The sequence below is a fragment of the Mytilus californianus genome, unplaced genomic scaffold, assembly GCF_021869535.1.
Source record: "Mytilus californianus isolate M0D057914Y unplaced genomic scaffold, xbMytCali1.0.p SCAF_18, whole genome shotgun sequence".
Lineage (NCBI taxonomy): Eukaryota > Metazoa > Mollusca > Bivalvia > Mytilida > Mytilidae > Mytilus > Mytilus californianus.
Window position 1 is genome coordinate 165,461 of NW_026262666.1, and position 21,088 is coordinate 186,548.

Below are 21,088 nucleotides of genomic sequence, written 5' to 3' on the forward strand. Positions count from 1 at the left end.
TTGTATTCATAATTAACATTCATAATATAAACATAAATACTAGATTGCATTTATATTGATGTGATAGCACAATAAATCTAGCTAACTAAATGGCTTCTTAAAAATACTTAAAAATCTGGCTAATCAAATGGCTCTTTATAAATACTTAGAAATCTGGCTAATCAAATGGCTCTTTATAAATACTTACAAATCTGGCTAATCGAATGGCTTCTTAAAAAAACTTAGAAATTGGGCTTAACAAATGGCCTCTAATGAATACTTATATAGCAATGATGCCAAAAAAAAAATCAATGTACTTGATTGAATAACTATCCCCAAGTAGTATGACATGATTATTTTCTCAAGGATTCCTACTTAAATAAAACAATCAAGTATGATGTAGTAGTTGTTCAAAATGAAAGTACATATATAAATCTCATTAAAGTGCGCAAAATATCTTTCAGGAAATTTTCCATCGTACCATTGGGGGTCTCATTTGGGGGGGAATGAAATAATAACACTTGTAATTTCACATGTTCTTCCAGACTTCTTTCTAGTTTTCACGCTAAATAATTTGACTTTCACAAGTCACGTTCACAAAAAATCAGGGAATCCCGCATCACGCATATACTCCAATGAGACCACACCATTTGTGTAACATATAATCATGATACTAAATGACTTATTTTGAAAACACTGAAATCCTAAATCATAACAGTAGGTGCAAGGAGCACCTTAATTGCACTTGCAAATCATGTTGTATGACTGCCAATGAGACAACTATCCATCAATGATCAAATGACTTAGATGTTAACAAATATATGATTAAAAACTTGATCTTAGTTGTCTGTACAAATATAATTAACAAAAACCCTTGTGAGCTGTAATGAATGCTGTAAGTGAGAAAATGTGTTTTTCTTTGATTTTTGCTGGGGTTTTTTTCTGTTTGTTTTGCTGTTGCCAAAATTCCTAATTTCTGTTATTTTGATTCATTTATTTTTTCTTCTCTCCTTTTTTAAATATACGGAAAATTCTATATTGATATATGTATTATTTGGATATATCATAATTTAGAAATGTATATATTTCAGACATAAGTAAACTAATAAGTACTAACCAAATTATTATATACTACTAATGGTTAACGCGGCCGTGATAAGGTACCGGTATTTTCTGTATCCAACTAACAAATGTTAAAATTATCAATAAGATATGACATACATAAAAAAAAAAAAAAACTTGATCTTTAAAAATGTCTTTCTGGCTCAAATATTTTTTTGAAAACCTTGGTTTTAACACTACTTTTTATATGTTTAAAAACTTTATGAACTGAAAACTTAATGTTTCATTCCAATCATGTGAATACAGCAACTTTACCTTACAGGATTCTGGGACTTACACCAAGAAATTAATTACAAAAGATATGACCAAGAAATATTTTCAAAAGCCACATGTTATCACTACTGGTTTGTGATGTAGCTCATTTAACCACATGTTTACATGTATAGGCGTATCAATTACAGATAAAGGGAAATAACTCTAACTGACTTTAGTTGTCCTAACATAAACATAAACCATGGAGACATTGGAAAACTTAACAGGATGACATTTTGTGAAAACTCCCATTTTGATTTTTGCTACAAATTTTTATTTTAAATAATACAAGGGTCAAACTAATTAGTCTAGCACTTATGCTGGTGATGAGTCTCACTAAAAGAAGCATTTGCATTAAATTTATGTTTGACACAATGAATATACTTTGGATTTTAAACTTTTTAGATATTGGTTCTCTGCTCTCTCATTTTGCTCTTTATAAAAATATCCCATTGTGATTCATATCAATGTTCTGAAATTCACTTTTTTAATTAGATGCTGAAACCTGATTTATGGCGTTCTCAATCACTTCTCTTTGACCATTTGTATCACAGTTTTACCTCAAGCATGACCTTGTGCAACTTTTTCAAATGAATATTACCTACTTACTTATCCTCTTCATCCCCAGTAAGACATTAGGTCACGAGTAGTTAAAATAAATATCTCTGATTTCGTTATCCTCATAATGAGGTTATATATACGAGCACGCGAGTTAATATAGATGAAAATTTTGATCAGATTGAAACAACATAGGAAAAATTTCCGATGCTAATAGTAGCTACTATTCATTGTTTACTGTTAAGTTGAAAGCCTATCGACCAGGTTTAGGTTAGAGAAATGATTCAGTTCTTTTTAAACAGCATTCGACGTTAGTCGCAGAATGCGAGGAATACAGAATACAATTTGAAGGTGGCGGCGGCAACACCGTAAACCTTTTGTATAGTTTTATATTTCAGCGGCTAGAGGAATTGAATGGTCCCTACTTTTTATATAGATCCATTATGGTACGAAGTTTTTGCTGTCATATAATCATTGTTCTTGATCTCATTTTCATGGCTTAGTGACTGCTAAAAAAACTGTATAGCTTTTTTTCGTCATATGAATGTCTCACTTATCATGGGTTCTAGGATAACCATATTTGGTTACTAATATATGGTATCCTTTGCAAGGTTTACATGTCCGTCAGACATGGTTCACCTGACCTCGACCTCATTTCATGGATCAGTGAACATTGATAATATTGATTTTGTGTAATACTTGTTGTATAATATAAAAGATAAGGAGATGTAGAAGTAAGCAATTATACGCAACCGACCGACCTTCAACAATGAGAAAAACTCAAATAGTATGGTCGGATGTTAAAGGCACCGATATGAAAAAAATTGCAACATTTCGTTTGAGAAACCTAACGGCCTAATCTATAACAAAACAATTTCAGAAAAAACAATATGACAAACATGAACCAACGACAACCACTCAAATACTGGCTCGATCCTGACATTTGATGATGTCTTTTCATTAGCATTTAGTAAGGGGACGACTATTTGATTTCGAAGAGGTGAGGGGAGGAGGATTTTGAGAATGAATAAATTGGCCTGGTATGAACTGAAAATAACTGGCGTTGCACAAGACAGGATGAAAATGAATCCTGTAGGATAGTTGAGGATTTAAATGTGCAAAAAAGTGGAAATTGAAGTTTTCGCGCAGCAAAGCCGCTAAAAATATATAAAAAGGAGATGTGGTATGATTGTCAATGAGACAACTCTTCATAATAGACCAAATGACACAGAAATTAATAACTATATGTCATCGTACAGCCATTAACAATGAGCAAAGCTCATACCGCATAGTCAGCTTTAAAAGGCCCCGAAATGACAAATGTAAAACATTTCAAACGAGAAATCTAACGGCCTAATTTATGTAGAAAATAATGAACGAAAAACAAATATGTAACACAGCAATAAACGACAACCACCGAATTACAGGTTCCTGACTTTGGACAGGCACATACAGAATTTGGCAAGGTTAGACTTATTTAAAGGCGCCAACTCTCCCCTAACCTAGGACAGTGGTATAACAGAACAACATAATAACAAACTATAAAAATCAGTTGAAAAATGCTTAACTCATCAGATGGATACAAATAGAAATACATCTAACAAAACACAAAGTGGACGTGGACGGGAACTTGTACATCTCAACAACAAAGACACTAAGTAAAGATCTGTGAGTACTCGCACTTACTGACAGCTAGTTCAAAGCCAATAACAACTAATAAAGATAATTCATGCATTTAAGAATAAATAATTAATCAGTACACATCCAACATCCAATGGATTTAGTGTCAAAACGTCACAAACAGTCAGAGAAAAACATGACCTTACGCAATCTCAAGATACAGGTATCGACAGATTGTAGAGCCATGAATGTGCATGCGTAACAACAGATGAAAACAAGTTGTCAATCCGGAAAAAAATGTCCTGCCGTCAGCAGCCTGCAATTCAGTGTTGGTGTTGGTTGCTGTCTGTTGTATCTGTTTTTTTTTTGTTGTTGTTGTTGTTGTCATAAATGAGAACGTTAGTTTTTTCGTTTGGATTGTTTCACAATTTGTTTTGTAGGGGCCTTTAATAGCTGATCATATAAATAAACTCATCATAGATACCAGGATAGAAATTTTGTATTTGCGCCAGACGAGCATTTCGTCTACAAAAGACGACTCATCAGTGACGCTCGATTCAAAAAAAGTTAAAATAATTTTAAACTAACGATCTTTTTTTAATTTCATTATCTTCACAGAAAAAAAACCATTCCAATCTGAAACATGGTAGATAGATTGAACATGCATGTTTGGCACATATAGGTCCTTGGCTTTAGTGGTTTGCTTGGACAAACCTATTGCCAATTCTGCTTTGAAACTACTGCTGTTGTGTGCAGCTGTATAATTTATAGCACGAACGGTTGTACATTTGTGCTGTCATTCACATCGAGGGGGGTGTGGGGGTTTAGTTCGAAAACATCATGCGAGACAATAACATAGACTTGATGTGCCATATTCCGGTTGTGAAACAAAACGAGCCGATTTGATTCTTATACTACATTTATAACAAAAATAATATATTCCTTGTTGCAGTAGGGAAACCTACACTATGCTCAATACCTATTACTGCAGTAAATTTTATTTGCTGTGAATAAACTTGGACTTTTGTTACATTTATAGATATAAGAAGATGTGGTATGAGTGCCAATGAGACAACTCTCCATCCAAGTCACAATTAGTAAAAAGTAAACCATTATAGGTCAAAGTACGGCCTTCAACACGGAGCCTTGGCTCGCACCGAACAGCAAGCTATAAAAAGCCCCATAAATGACTAGTGTCAAACCATTCAAAAGGGAAAACCAACGGTCTAATCTATATAAAAAAACGAGAAACGAGAAACACTTATGAACCACGTCAACAAACGACAACCACTGAACAACAGGTTCCTGACTTCGGACAGGTGCAAACAAGTGCAGCGGGTTTGAAACGTTTTAACAGGCGCCAATCTCACCCTAACCTGAGGTAGTGGTGTAACATTACAATATAGAAAGACACACTTTAAAATATCAATTGAAATGGCTTAACTGAATCAAAAACACATATTAACAAAAACAGATAATCATACACTGGACGAATATTCTCTTACACAATATAAATACAATATTAATATAAAAAAGGGGGAGATGTAAAACATAATCAGAAAGATAACCTTGGACAAAACGGCGTTAAATGAAATAACGCACACAGGTAACTATAATAATTTTGTTGTAAGGTGAACATGGAGTACGAAAATATTTTTTAACAAAATAAATAAATTTGTTGTTCATAGTACGCGAGCAGAATTGATAATTAATCGTTAAACTAAATGCTTATCACAGGTGGTACATATTAAAAATAGTGAGAGAAGATGTAACACAAAATAAGCAAACATTGAATAATAAAAATGAATTACAAATTGTGTCAACAGATCAAATTAACAAGAAAGTACAATTTAAGAGAACTCGCAGTTATTGAAAGCTAATTAAAAGCCAAAAACTATTAATAATAAATATCATGGATCAGAGACTAAAATCAACTAGAACACATCCCAGGGATTTAGTGTTTAAACGCCATGGACAGTCAACGAAGACACGACTTGTGCAATTCCAAAATAAAAGTATCGACAGGCAGTAGGATAGTTAGGATTTAATCTTTTAATAAATGTGTATAATGTTATACATAGATAAAGAAATCTCTATACAGAAAATGAACGTGGATGTGTATTTACACATCCCAAAAATACATTTGAAAAGAATTCAAATATAGTTATGTTTAAGTTTGTTGATGACAAAATCGATATTTGTGCCAATGTAAACAATATCCAAAGATCTTATTACATTATTGATAAGATGACATTTACTAATAGATTTGTTTAAAGGTTCGATGAGTTTACCGGGATCACATAGTGATTTCCGCGCTTATGGTACAATACTACCGTAAAATTTAAGATGTGAAATACCGTTTCTACAGGTACAGCCAAATTTACTAATCAAATCATTGTATCTATGAAAGAATTTAGTAAAGGTGTTAAGTAATTTTTTGTAACAAAATTCCTGACTTAATAATTTACCAGTGATGCATTGATTACGTTCGTTTAAATCTATGATATCATTACACACACGGGCATAACGAACTAGTTGGAATATATAAAGAACGTATGATGGAGCCAAAGGAACATCGCCGTCTAAAAAGGGAAAATTAACAATAGGGAATGAAAAATCGTCTCTTTTGTCGTAAATTTTAGTATTGAGTTTCCCTTTAGTAATTGAAATGTCTAAATCTAGAAAAGGACAACTACTACTGTTTATGTTAGATTTATTTAAAGTTTAAAAGTAAGTTCCTTCGGATAAATTTCAGTAGTATATTTAGAGAACTCTGGATTATTTAACGCAAAAATATCATCAAGATAAGGATAGGTATTGTTGAATGTGTCAACCAAATGTAACAATGACGGGTCTTTACTGAGTTTAGTCATAAACTGAGATTCATAGTAATACAGGAATAAATCTGCTATTAAAGGGGCGCAATTAGTGCCCATAGGAATACCTACTACCTGTCGATACACTTTATTACCGAAACGTACATATATGTTGTCCAGGAGAAAATTTAAACCTTTAATCATATCTTCACATTTCCAGTAAGTGTATCTAGCATACTTATCTTTTTCGTTACAGAAAAATGGCTTTAAACTAGTTACAGCAAATAAATTTGCAATGAGATTTTTCAAAAGAACATTTAATTAAACATGAAAACTTTTTCTTGATAAGATTGTGTGGAAGTGTAGCGTAGAGAATAGAAAAATGAGAACTGTCAACAGAATTAAAAGGACCCTCAAAAGCACGTATTTTATCTAAAACCTCTAGAGAATTTTTAACACTCCAAAAACAATTAATACCATTATTTTCATAAGCTTTACTACAAAAGTTAATAACAAGTTTTTTTATTGTAGTAAGGGAGGTAGTTAGAAGCACTGACAGATTAGTAGTAGAACACTTACTATATGCGGAGATGAAACGAAATTTAAATGGTTGTTTGCGTAATTTAGGTAACCAGTACATAGTCGGAACTTTCAAATGTTCGGAAGAGGCTTTAAGCTGGGTAGTGGCAGTGGTATGCTTGTTTACAATTTGACTATCTGTGGAGCTTACGGAGCTGAATGAAGAAGAATTGTTAATTTTGTTTTGGAGAACTTCCGTGTAATATATGCGTCACACCACCAATACATTATTGGCTGCTTTGTCTGCCGGTACGAACACAAATCGCTTTGCGAGTACTTTGATTTTATTTTTATTCTAGAAATGGGTATATCATGAACCCTATTATTAATTTCAGAATTGTTTTTAAAATGAGATATACGAATATCAACAGTATTCATGATTTTATTCAAATGACTGTGTAGAGAATGTTTTATCAGATTTTTCACGTTTACACCAATTTTTGCAGTAGGCAGACAGAGCGTCTTTAATGACCTGTTTCCAATCTATTATAGATGGAGGACGATATTCATGTCCTTTCTTCAGAAAAGTTTTGACCTCACGGTCTTCAACAATGCTGAGGTCTCCTGTAATGACATGACTATAGGGAACATATCTAAATCTAGATGTTTTATAGTCTCAAGTGGAAGGAGTATTACTTTCTATATTGACGTCTGATGTAACTGACGTGTAATTAAAAATCAAACTTCTGCTGGTTTTTTATTTAATAAAAATAAGAAATAAAAGGTGGTTCTGTATTATCAAAATATGGAGGTATTTGGCTGTCGATGGTAGAGTTATTGAATATACTAGACATGTTTATAAAATCAATACCTCTATTTATATATTTTAATTTAAGAAAATGTCGTTTATGATTTTCAAGTTTATCGATACTAAGAAACAGCCTGTGATGACAAAAGGCTGTGATAATACGGGTGTATTCATACAACGGGCTAAAAAATGAAATTTTATCGCACTCCAGAAAAATATCATATAGTTTACTTATTGGTATATTACCAAGCTGCATAGTAATTGATGTCTACCATTATTTTTTATTATAGATAACAGATCAGCAAGTGTATAATTTATACGATGTTTAATACGTAAATTACAGTTTTTACGTTTACGATGAGACCTATTATTTTTTAGCCGTTCATCTACAATATTAATGACATCGATAGAAGTTTTAGATATGTTCCCCTGTCCTAATATTTTACCATTGAGACCGAGAGGATAATCTGTTTGAAGCCTTTTTATCCAAAATAGTTCGCAAACTTTTTCAAATTGCTTATGTGATTTATGTTTGTTTCTCTGCATCAGATACGAGGAGGCTTGTTAGAGCTCCCTTGGTACCTGTTGCAGCTAAACAATCAATTATATTTTTTACATTTCAACCAAAAATATTAAAAAATAAAACAAAATAAAAACAACTGCAAATAAAATAAAGTGAGAGGACGTTTGCCATATTTCTGGAGTAGCAACTCTTAAATACTTTTATATTTAACATAATTATAATAGCCTGAATAACTTTATATCAATATTTTAGGTGTATTATATGAATGTCATGTAAATTACTGTATGTTGTAAAGATTATATTTGTTATATGAGTATGCCCCACCCCTGGGGACCTAATTTGGAAAAATAAAATATCTTATCTTATCTATTCAATAAAATTTAAAGTTTGAAAAACAGACACAAAACATATTCCTCCGAATAAAGTAACAATCTACAAAGTTAACTGGCTATTCAAAACAAATAAATCAACCACACAACAAGAAAAAAAAAGAGAATGTATTGAGTGACCACTGTCCTTGTTAATGACATAATAGTGTAAACAGGAAAACGATTAATGGTACAAGATAATCCGAGTCTAATAAATGCCAAAATGTTGACTTAATTGTGTTTTAATTGCTTATTTCTTCAAAACGACTTCACACATGAAATTTGGTACACACATGCACTGTGTCTTAATTATTGCTTTGATCAGACTACAAAATATCGTGATAATACACGTAGTAATTTTGATTTCGATGAAAATGGTGTACATTTTGGGTAAAATTTTATTCTTACTAAAATGCTGAAATTCTTATAATAAAATCACTTTTACTTTCCATTTTAATAATTGTATTTTCATGTTAAAAATTCCCCGTACAATACGCTATCTTGGGGTTCCCTGTAAAGAAACTAAATTTATAATATCGTGACAACGGGAACTTCAGACGACAATCATGATTGTAAAATATAATGATTGTCCTTTAATTTGCTAAAACAAAATAGCCGTGTGTTATTCCGTTAACATAAACTCATTAACTAGAGGAATTTTTGGACACTGGGCACCCCACTAAGATACAAACAAAAAAGGAATATATTCATTTACACTGGTAAAACTAATAAGCAGCTGGAGAACGCTCATCCTTCAAAATAAAAAACAATGAAAAGCCTTAAGTTACACAAATAATACAGTAACACAAAATTACAGGAAGCCATTTAGTACACAAGTATTAATCAATCTGAGGATCCATTCCTAACACAATAACTGACGCAGTTTTATACACAAGTAGAGGTGCTCCGGGGAGCAGAAACTACATTTCAAGAGTTTTCGTAAGTAAACTGCCTAGAAAAGGACAGGATATTTTCGATTGGCTTACAATACGTGTTAAAGTTAATTGTATTACCTTATCTGATATATTTAATGACACCATTGTGCCAAATATTGTCTACTTTCTTATGTTGATAACGCAGAATCAACTTTTAAAATGGATCTCTATGAACATGAGTATGTGAAATAATACGTTCCAAATGATCTTATCCAATTTAATCATGTATTTAAAAGGCTTCTCAACATCTTTCAAGACGTCAGGGTTATATAACATTACTTTATAAAACAAGGATACAAAACATCGTGTAATTTGTGTGAGAGTGCGACACATTTACACATCATTTGGATAATATAATCACAAAAATGTCGGCATTCACCTCAAAAAGCTAACAAAACTATTAAAAAGACTTATTAAGAAGGGATATAGTTACGATACTGTTGTCGGGTCATTAAAGATTTCATATTTTGGCTTTAATATTGATTCACTTATAGGGTTTTTGCATCAGAAATAAACACATTTATTCTAAAACCAGTTGTTGGCATGCTACGGTTTATGTTCTTCTCATATATTTGATGATGGTATGGTACTAAACCCCTAACGGGAGGGATTGTGCTTGATATTCATATGATGAAGACATAATCTTTCAATCAGTTTAAGAGAGGTCTGGAGCTGGCATGTCAGTAACTGCTAGTAGTCCTTTGTTAATTTATGTATCCTTGTCATTTTGTTTAGTTTCTTTTGTTACCTATTCTGACATCGGACTCGGACTTCTTTTAAACTGAGGTTTACTGTGCGTATTGCTGTGTGTTTGTTTTTTCTACATTGGCTAGATGTATAGGGGGAGGGTTGAGATCTAAAAAAAAACATGTTTAACCCCGCCGCATTTTTGCGCCTGTCTCAAGTCAGGAGCCTCTGGCCTTTGTCAGTATTGTATGATTTTTAATTTGAGTTCACATATATATTTCGGAGTTTAGAATGACGTGCATTATCACTGAACTAGTACACATTTTTGTTTAGGGGCCAGCTGAAGCACGACTCCGGGTGTGGGATTTTCTCGCTGTATTGAAGACCCATTGGTGGCCTAATGCTGTTTCTGCTCTTTGGTCGGGTTTTTTCTCTTTGACACATTCCCCATTTTCATTCTCAATTTTATTACATTCAAGTAAATGAGCATAAGAAAGATGCAAAAAACGTCAATGAAGTTGTAAAGTATGTAAAAACAAAAACAAAAAATCTAAAAAATTTCAACTAAGTTTTTGAATAGAAAGTACCCATATGGGCCTTCTGATTACAATATATCTTCTTTTCAATTTGCATATCGTGTTAATTCTTACCATTTTAAATGAAAATTATTTTTTTTTATCTAAACCAAGTTTCGTTTCTGTAATTAAATACTAAGTTGTGATATGAATCTCATTCCGATCGTTTCTGTTGAGTAACCTTATATAAAAGATTTACGTTGTAACCGAAGATATTCTAGATCCGTTTTTACTTTATTTACAGGTAATGCATGGATAGACAAATAATATTTGTCTACATAACTTGTCTTGTATGTGGATATAATAACATTTTTTATTGAGTGCATCAAATTTGGGCTGGATGTTTACTAGCTGAAGGGTCCTGGTAAGTTGCATTACAATGGATACTAAAAATGTTTTATTTATGCCTTTTTTGATTTTACAAAAACAATGAAATATTGTAAATATTGAACACCATAAACGATTCCTATTGTTGAGATGACAGAATATCCTTGGACCCTTGTGTTTTGGGCTTTTAGCTTTGGCCACATTCAATCATTTCTATTCCAATTTGTAAAGTTTGTATATTGTGTTTCCCTTAGTCGAAACAATGGTAGCCTTTCGTTCTTTTAAGAATTTATATAACAAAAGCATTGATAACAACAACATTGACAATGCTGCGGCCACAATAGAATAAAATTTACACACAAGCTATTTTGAACACTAAAAAATATTTCAAAACAAAACGAATTGATTTCCGGTTCTTCTTTGATTCATAAACTAAGCAAAAGCCAAAGATAAAAAGATATAAAAATTTGTTGAAATCAACAGTTGGTGTCTTTTTTGGTTTCGGATGATCAATTTACAATGACGAATATAGGCACTTAAACGCTCTATTTAATATATATTCGTCATCATTTTTTAATTGGGTTGTGGTTGTATTTTAATGAAGACCTTATTAAATTAGATATTTTTATCGTGTATTTATATGACGATTTCAAAAAAAATATTTGATGAAGGAACACATTTTTATAGTGATTTTATGTCTTTTGATGATAAACAGAAATTAGTGTTTTTATTTACAGTTATTAATATGATTCGTTCGCGTCATATTAAAATTTGATTACATAACATTGTAAATAAACCCATCATAGATACAAGAATTAATATCTTGTACGCCAGACATGCGTTTTGTCTACAAAAGACTCAACAGTGACGCTCGAACCAAAATGTTAAAAAGACAAAATAAAGGTATGTGTATGTGTTTAAAGTTATTGCAAATGGCTGATATTTTTGTTCGAGCATATTGTTTTTCTTAAATTGTATAACATTTCATACCGATATAACATATTATTTTTATTATTCTTCCCTTAGTTTATTTATTTTGTTTTTACATTGTATCATAGGTCAAATTTAATTGTTCAGTGTATGTTCACTGGTGTTAATATGTCCTTTGATTGAGTTAAGCTATTTCAGTTGATATTTTATAGTGTGTCTTTCTATGTTGTGATGTTACACTATTGTTTCAGAAAAAGGGTGAAGGTTTGGTACCATTAAAACGTTTAAACCCGCTGCATTTGTTTGCTGTCCTAAGTCAGGAATCTGATGTTCAGTAGTTGTCGTTTGTTGATGTGGTTCATAAGTGTTTCTCGTTTCTCGTTTTTTATATAGATTAGACCGTTGGTTTTCCCGTTTGAATGGTTTTACACTAGTAATTTTTTGGGCCCTTTATAGCTTACTGTTCGGTGTGAGCCAAGGCTCCGTGTTGAAGACCGTACTTTGACCTATAATGGTTTACTTTTATAATTTTTGACTTGGATGGAGAGTTGTCTCATTGGCACTCATACCACATCTTCTTATATCTATGATATGTAAAGCATTGACAATCCAATATTCCAAAAGGTTTTGCCAAGTAGAGGTTACTTATTTCTATGGTACTACTTCCTTAGTATTTTGAAAAAAATCTAAGTTTTATACACAGTTCAATCCATAAAGATGACCTACATTTTAAATACTTGTAAAAAAAAAAGGCAAACGTATGTACCAAATTATAGTTCGTTCCAGAGTGGCCCTCTCCGACACAATCCTGTTACGAAAAATATGCAACCAGTGGCGGATTCAATGGGGGTCCGGGGGTTGGAACCCCCTTTTTGACGATCAATGCATTTTAATGGGGACATATAGTTGAAACCCCCCCCCCCCCCCTCCTTGATCCTGGGTTAGGAACCCCCTTTTTTAAATGGCTGGATCTGCCCCTGCAAACATCAGCATTGAACAGACTTATTGTTAAAAAAGATGTTTTAACCTGTACTAAATTGCATGTACCCGTCCGATCACACAGTGGTTGCTCTTGATTGATGTTTAATATTAATGTTTTATATTTTATTGTTTTTTACATAAATATCATTTTACATTTTGTATGATAGTTTAAAGAGAGGCTTAACATACTAAAGGAGTATTCCAACTCTTAAGACAAAAAACGAACTGACAAGGCTATGGCAAAAAAAGAAAGAAAAAAAGAGCAAATACAAACAACAGTCTAAAACACATTGAAATCTAAAAGCTGATCAACACGAACTTCACCAAAAGCGTTTCATTTCTTGGTGTCTTTGGTGAGTTTTTTCCCCGACATTCATTCATATTATACATAATTTAACATAAATGTATTATAAATCATTTTCAATATCAATAGCATACCAGTTTTTACCGGTTTTTTTTCAGGATCTAGGACATTTATATAATGGGAAAAGGATGATATAGTTAACTACCAAATACACTGAAATAGGAAAATATTTTTTAAAACATGGCACCCCTCTCTTTAGATCAAGAGAATTATGTCCGGCTATGTTTGTTGCTAAATGGAGTGTCGCCGAGGGCGGTCCGTTCTTTTTTTTATGGAAAATTTCCACCAACCACTCTTTCTTCAACACTGAATACCTCCAGAACCATTCTCCTAAATTTGTCTAAGAAGCGAATTTTGAACCAGGCCCAATGGGATCTCCTGTTTCCAAGAAATGGTATGTTTTATTACTAAAAGTAATATGTTCGTATTTATTCTATTGTGTCATTTTTAGCTGATATATATTGGAGAATTAAGAATTTTAAAGATGTTGTGTGTCATGTTAGTTTTATGTTTTTGACAGGCTAATAACTGTTAGGGTTACAACGTATAAAAACAAAGATAATAAACTTACACAAGCTGTTAAATGTCAGCGTATATTTTTATGTTTGATATGCATTATACAAACAACAGCGAAAATACATTCAAAACATGAGAAGAAAAAAGAAAAACAAATTAATTAAAATGTACATTGCATGTATTTATATATCAAGACGTTTTAGATTAGCCATATCTATCAATGAATTGTAAAATAAAGGTTAAATCTTTTTTCCCTCATTACTATTAAAATAAAATATTTTTCTTTATTCTAATTCCTGACTCGGAAATGAATTTTCATGGATATGGCTGTTGCTTCATTCTCTCTCTCGTGAAATTTTATAAAATCTGTATTATTGATATTTTGTTTAACATATTAATTAAGGTTTTAACAGATGCGGATCGAGGATGTTGAAAAAGGGATGCAAACAAGACAACGTTAAGAGTGGAAAATGTAAAACGTGTATACATAAACCATATATGTAGCTCCATAAAACCGAGGGGGTGGGGGTGCAAGGACCACTGGCCTTCCCTCAAATCCGCCTGTATTATTCCTTGTGTTTTAAATAATTTCAGGCATGTGTTTTTATTTCCTTGCAAATATTACATATTTAAGTTTGTTCATTTTTTTTCTAATTAATCTATCAAATTATTATATTCTAATCCAAGACTTTACAACTTTTCCTCTATGTACTTTATGTTGCTTTAGTTTAACATATATATTCGAAATGTGAATTAAAGGATAACTGACCTTACTAGCATCCAACATTTTATTTTACTTATTATATATTATTTTATGTTTTCGTCTCGCGTCGCGTCCAACGGCGGCGATGGTGTCGTCAACAATGTATTACCAGTAGTTTGAGATCAGGTCAATTCTTTTGGGAACCACTAGTGGTAGGTCAGTGATGTGATATTTGGTATGAAATTATATAAGCAATGGCACATCTAATTTCCGTACAGATTATTCGGCCCTGCTCCCTCAGTCATGGTCTATTGACTTTGAAATTTTTGCTTTAAACAAATATGGAAGTTTTTGAAAAGCTATTACATTAATCTGTTGGTCTATATGATGTAGCTTAGCAGTCATATATGAAAACTGTGAGGAACGTGCTTGCCTCAGATTATGAAACCATCAAATGTTTTACCAACAGTGAAATCCATTTGCCGACAAATCATTGATCACCACGATATAGAATTGAACAAAGAACAACCGTTTGAGAATTTAGTGTGGTTTGACTGTACACGAAAATGTTCCCATTGCAAAGAAATCAACGTAGTTGTGGAATTACCAAACATTGTTGACAATTTATCCTTCATGACATTTCATCATGTTCATTTTTAATTAAAAGCAGGATTAAAAGCAAACATAGCATTCAATTTTGGTCTATAATATTTTCTCGGTCAACATCTTTGACATGATCCAAAAATGTAAAGGACAGTTTAAATCACTTTAGACTGCGTTGTGATTATATAAATGCACGAATATATCATCATGTGATTAATACTCATATCCACCAATATGCATAAGACAATGATCTGAAGAAAACGGTCCTTCCTGAGAAAAAAGAGATATTGAACCATTGGATTGGAAATATTTGAATACTCTAAAATAATGGCAATATGGCGTTCCATTACACATGTAGACATTATTGGAAACTTTTATCAATACTAATTCAACTAAAAAGGCGAAAAATCTAAATGCTCTTGTTCAACAGAAAATTTCATGCATGTACTTGTCATACGATACACTTTTGAATGTTTTCAATAGAACATATATTGGTGTGTTGCATATTTGAAACATTGAAGAACTTCTCGTGAATTATAAAAATATCCAGACAGATTTTGATGTAACATTCGACACTGATAGTACCCTTGGCTTGAAAGAGGCAGAAAGACACTTGAACGGAAAAAACTGAATCTGATCTTTGCTGATACAATACATATTTAAAAGAGAGGCGAAAGATACCAAGGGGACATTCAAACTCATAAGTCGAAAATGAACTGACAACGTCATGGATAAAAACAAAAGGTACCAACAGACAAACAACAGTACAGAAAACTCAGCATAGAAAACTAAAGACTGAGCAACACGAACCCCACCAAAAACTGAGGCTACAGATTTGCAAATTACCTGTTACTTTTTAAGAAATTCCACAAAACTCGTGATTGTCATCATGCCATGCGTGAGCAAAATATAAGGGTTAAACAGTTTGGTAGTTTTCACAGAAGAAGATACTTCGGTTATGAGGATATTTTGTCAGCTAATCCAGTGGTTGACTGTTGGAGACCATGAGAATCGGTAAGAACTTGTTTCTATAAAGCAATATTTAGTAAAATATGAAGCATACATGTAATATATCTATATACTAGTATCTATTTATTGTTCTATAGTAATATTCTAATTCATGCGGAATGACATTATTCGATGGGATCATTTTTTTAAAAGTAATCAATGTGAAGCTGCTGACTAAATATGAAGTCGTTCTGTGGAAAATGTGGCTAAAATATCTGTTTAACGAATGGACGTACACAGACAAAGTGATTGCAATATAGCTACTGTTCCTAGAGGGGATATGGTTAAAACAAAACAAGTTATTTCTTATTTCAAAAATGAAACGATCAATACCACAGAACGCTACTATACTATTAAGCTCCCGAAAAAGGACCCAAAAAAAAACCAATATCACAAATATATTGGCAACAAAAAAAATATTGCAATGACCCTGACATATGGTTCTATCAAAAACGGACTCGAAGAAGATGTGGCAGATCTGACAAGTGCACTTTTGATGCCGAACTACTATTTGATCCAGTATCTTTCATTCTTAATGTAGAGATCTATCTAGTTGGTTTAAACGAACGAAGGCGTTTGGTGAGCGTTTAAATAATTTGTTGACAAAATCGAAATGCTGGAACAGTTGAAAAGGACGGCCGCCATTTTGGTTTTTGTATGATCTTTTTGGTATGTTGACTATTTTGTTGTTGTTTACTGCCTGTCAACGGCTGCTTTCAGGGCCAGATTTGTCAGCTGAGCAGCCCGCTAACCACGATGATGAAGTACTGGTCGATGAGTCTCGGAAATAGTATTAACGATGACAGGAAGCATTATCAGGACCAAAGTCGTAAGACAGCGAAATGGCTTTCCATTATCTAACACCTAGGATACAGACCCTCGGACGTCAGTCGGCATACCACTCCCTCATCCATAATGGGTTTTGGAGTGTAGGCTGACGCGAGTATTTACATAGACAACAATGTAGACGGTATAGCGTTGGATTGGTTTCTGTCATCGAAAGTAGTAAGTCGTTGATCCATCTATCAGTAAACCAACATCGTATATAGCGGGTAAAGTGGAGCTGACCCAGCACGTCCTTTCAGTTGTAATGACTTAGACGTGAATGTCGATATGAATGTGATGTAGAAGAAAGAGAAATTGAAGATCTTTATCATGTTTTTATGATGAAAGTAAAAACAGCAGCAGCAGAGATGAATCTGGAAACAACAAAGAAAAAACATCTTCAAACTTGATGACAGTTTTTAGTTTTAAGGCTTATGAGCCATATTCACTTCTTTGTAGGCATCCAACACCTTACATTCGAAGAAACAACAACGAGTTCTGGACTTTGGACAGGTACATGGATATGTGGGAGTTTTCTTTTAACTTGTTTTTGAGATCTGAACCCTCACATGCTTTATGTCTTGATCAGTAGATTTTCAGGAATTATATCATTTGCATGCGAGTAGAAGAGGTTTAACGTTGATAAGGTTGATTTAAAAATGCCTCTCATATTGTTAAGAATCAAGAGCACTGAATGTTTTATTTATTTCCTTTCTAGTGGATATCTTATATTAGCTTCCTTCACATGAAATTCACAAGAAAGCTTTCACTTAAGGAAAATTTTAGGATATAAATGTTGCATGCTGGATGCTGGCTAGTTAATTACAGCTATTTTTAATGCAGGAACCACTTATTCTTGAATATCTGTTTTGTTTATTTTGAATTATCTTTGGTTGATTATATATTATTTCACAATCAGGTAGTAATTAAAGTTTTGCTTCATGCTAACTTTTATGATTTTATAAAAACTCCATATGTGAGGACATTTAAGAAAAATATATCTAATACATACGCCATGCGGTTTACGTGGGTTTACTTGCTCATGTGTCACATGCGTACTTTCACATACATGTAAAACGCATGATTACATGGTTGAATCATGTGTACCACATGCGTTTTCCACACGTGTGTCATATGCGTGGCAGGAAACGCCTCAAAATCACGTGTGACATGAGGAGAAACGCATTTGTCACACATGAGAGACTCATATGTCACGCATGCGAGACGCATGTCCTAACTAATGTTGCCTATTTTAATCCACTATTACCCACCAAATTTCATTTTTTTTTCACAAACCGTATTATGTTTTCCATTTCATTCGAAACTTAACTGTTTCCCATAACCTTATCAAATTCACTTCATTTTTTAAAGTAGCTCAACAAACTTCCATTATTGATATAAAAAGTATAGGTTGGTTGCAATGCTTATGAACATTAATAATGATACGCTATTCAAACCCTTTTCAATTATTTCCGACATAATGAAAGACGTTGTTTTCCAATGTAGAGTTTCATAAAAAGGGTTAAGATGCTATCAATATCTATCAATATAATATCTTTTTTATTCAAAAGCAATCCAGCTGATATCGGATACATTTTTACATTAAATATTCAATGCAATAATCATTAAAAACAATACAATATACACATATGGCGGGGACAATAACATTATAATGAATAAGAAATACAACTACATACTACGGATTTATTTAGATATTGAACAAAAATGTATCTACATTATTATGTTCTTAAAAAAATCATTTGATTGATTTGCCAATTAAAAAAATTAATTCATCGTTTTCTTAGAACACTATGCCTATTACATTTATAAAATAAAATGTAATTCATCCTCAAAAATTGTGCTACTGAACATAGTACATAAGCTATTTTCTCAATATACATTGTTATATCTGCCTATCTCAATATTGAGACAATGGGTAGATATAAACCATATTTTCCCCAAACATCTGTGCAAAAAACAATTCCTTGATACTTCAAAGGTAAAACTACACCTATAACAATATAGACTTAAGCAATACCTTTTGCATACAAAGTTATCGACCACAAGAAAGTATCACAGACCTTTTCCTCTCCTGAGGATTGTAACATTTTAACCTCCCGATTGCTATTGTGCATTGTTCTCATAAGAATATAATCCCTCTGGTTTGTTATAACTAGAGACGTTGACATAGTAAACAGTGAACAACTTAGAGAGTTGTTATCAAATAGCCCTGAATATCGAATTCCTGAGCCCGTCACCTGAAAAATAACTTCAGGTTACTGATAGCTGCAGAACTTGGGAAACATACTATAGAAAGAAGAACTTTTGCTTCACATCTTAATCATTTCCACGATATTGACACAAATGAACGACTCCAAACTATAATTAATGACGAAAATAAAGCCTCAACAAAATTATGAGAAAGTAAGACTGAAATCAACAGTACATAATGTTTCTATATCACAACTCAAAAAGTGATATCAACATATTTGTTGCTAGTGTAATAGTTATTGTTCAATAAGAAAATACTAGCAAAGGTATTTAGGGATTTATTAAACATATATATAAAAATAACCTATTGTTGTCTTAAGTATAAGGCAACAATTATATCATTGGTGGCATCGTACTAACTTTTCTTTATTAAGGAAGTTTTAAGAATCTACGAGACAATCATTTACAGGCATTTAAATAAGTAAAAATGTTTTGAAATTGTCATTGTCCATATTTTATAATATTTGGTAACATATATAAAACAAATTCAAACATATTAAATAGGACACTTCAACAAAATCTTAAAGGAAAGAAAAGTACAATTGGTGAGATTACCTTAGCTTATTGAATATATTTAAGTAGTTTTATATTTAACAAGGATAAACTTAATCCCAGTTAAAAAGAAATAATATAGTAAATAAAAATATACATCAACAAGGATAAAGAATAAATCCAAGTTGATAACTAAATAGTAAATAAGTATACGTCAACAAGGATAGATTCTAATCCAAGTTGAATTTTAAACTAGACAATTTGATAAGTCAAATATTCAATAAGGCTAAGATATAATCCAAGTGTAGATATAATAAAAGTGAATACCTTATTTAACCAGAATAAGTTGCAATCCAAGTTGAGTTTTAAATTTGGGAGTCTATTTTCAGCAAGGATAAATATGAATCCAAGTTGATTATAAAAATTAAAGTAATTTTTCAATAGGGTCAAAGTTGGAAAATATATAGTCCATTTGAAAGATGTAAAGTATATAGTTTATTTCATAAACTTATCTTTCTCAACAAGGATAAATATGAATCCAAGTTGATTTTTAAATTAAATAGTAAGTTTTTGATAGTGTAAATTGTATAGTCCATTCCATAAATTTATCGTTGATAATAAGCTAAGTTATAGATAAATGTAAAGTTGTATATTTCAATTTTAATCTACAGTCTATTTCAAATTTGCAATTTTTATTTTCTATTTTATAAAGTGTTTTCAAATAATAAGGAAAAACATATTATCCAAATAAGTGCATTCAACAAGTATAAATATAAATTTAAGTTGATTTGATAGAAAGGATAAGGAAATGTATACATAAATTCAAGTTGAATCATTTTGTAATTAAGTATGAAATCAACAAGGATAAGTTTCAATCCAAGTTGAATGTTCCATTGAAAATCTTCACCCTAGTCTATATTTTAACAGTAAAATGTATAATTTAATAGACTGATCTCGTATACCACAGGGTATACCACAGGGGTCAAATTCAATTGGTAGGAGAATTACCACATTAACAAGTTTAACCATTTCCATTTGGTCTGTTGCATCTACAAATATTGACACCTGCTCATTTGGGGATGCCACTTCTTGTAATTATTTAGACTCGAACCAGGCTACCGATTTAAACAAAATGCTAGTTCTTTGTGCAATTTTAGTTTGAATTTACCAGGGAAAAATATTCAAAGGGAAGTAAGCACAAACACATTTCTTTTCTCAACTCAAAGTAAGAGTGATAGTGCTATAGCTACTATGACAAGAGAAAAATCATATGAGAGTAAGAAAATTATAAATTTGAGATAAGCAT

At 32.0% G+C, this 21,088-nt stretch overlaps 1 protein-coding gene and 1 long non-coding RNA gene across 2 annotated transcripts in view; one reads left to right on the forward strand and one right to left on the reverse strand.

Moving 5' to 3' along the window:
- The window catches only part of LOC127726509 (uncharacterized), a 264,243-nt gene that overhangs the window by 137,894 nt on the left and 105,261 nt on the right, over nt 1-21,088 (reverse strand). The window lies entirely within an intron of this gene.
- Nucleotides 11,032-21,088, forward strand: part of LOC127726496 (serine/threonine-protein phosphatase 6 regulatory ankyrin repeat subunit B-like) — a 41,729-nt gene continuing 31,672 nt past the window's right edge. Inside the window, exons 1-2 of the mRNA XM_052233853.1 lie at nt 11,032-11,126; nt 13,463-13,758. Coding sequence (XP_052089813.1) covers nt 13,545-13,758 — 214 coding nt within the window. The 5' untranslated portion in view covers nt 11,032-11,126; nt 13,463-13,544. The remainder of the gene's footprint in view (nt 11,127-13,462; nt 13,759-21,088) is intronic.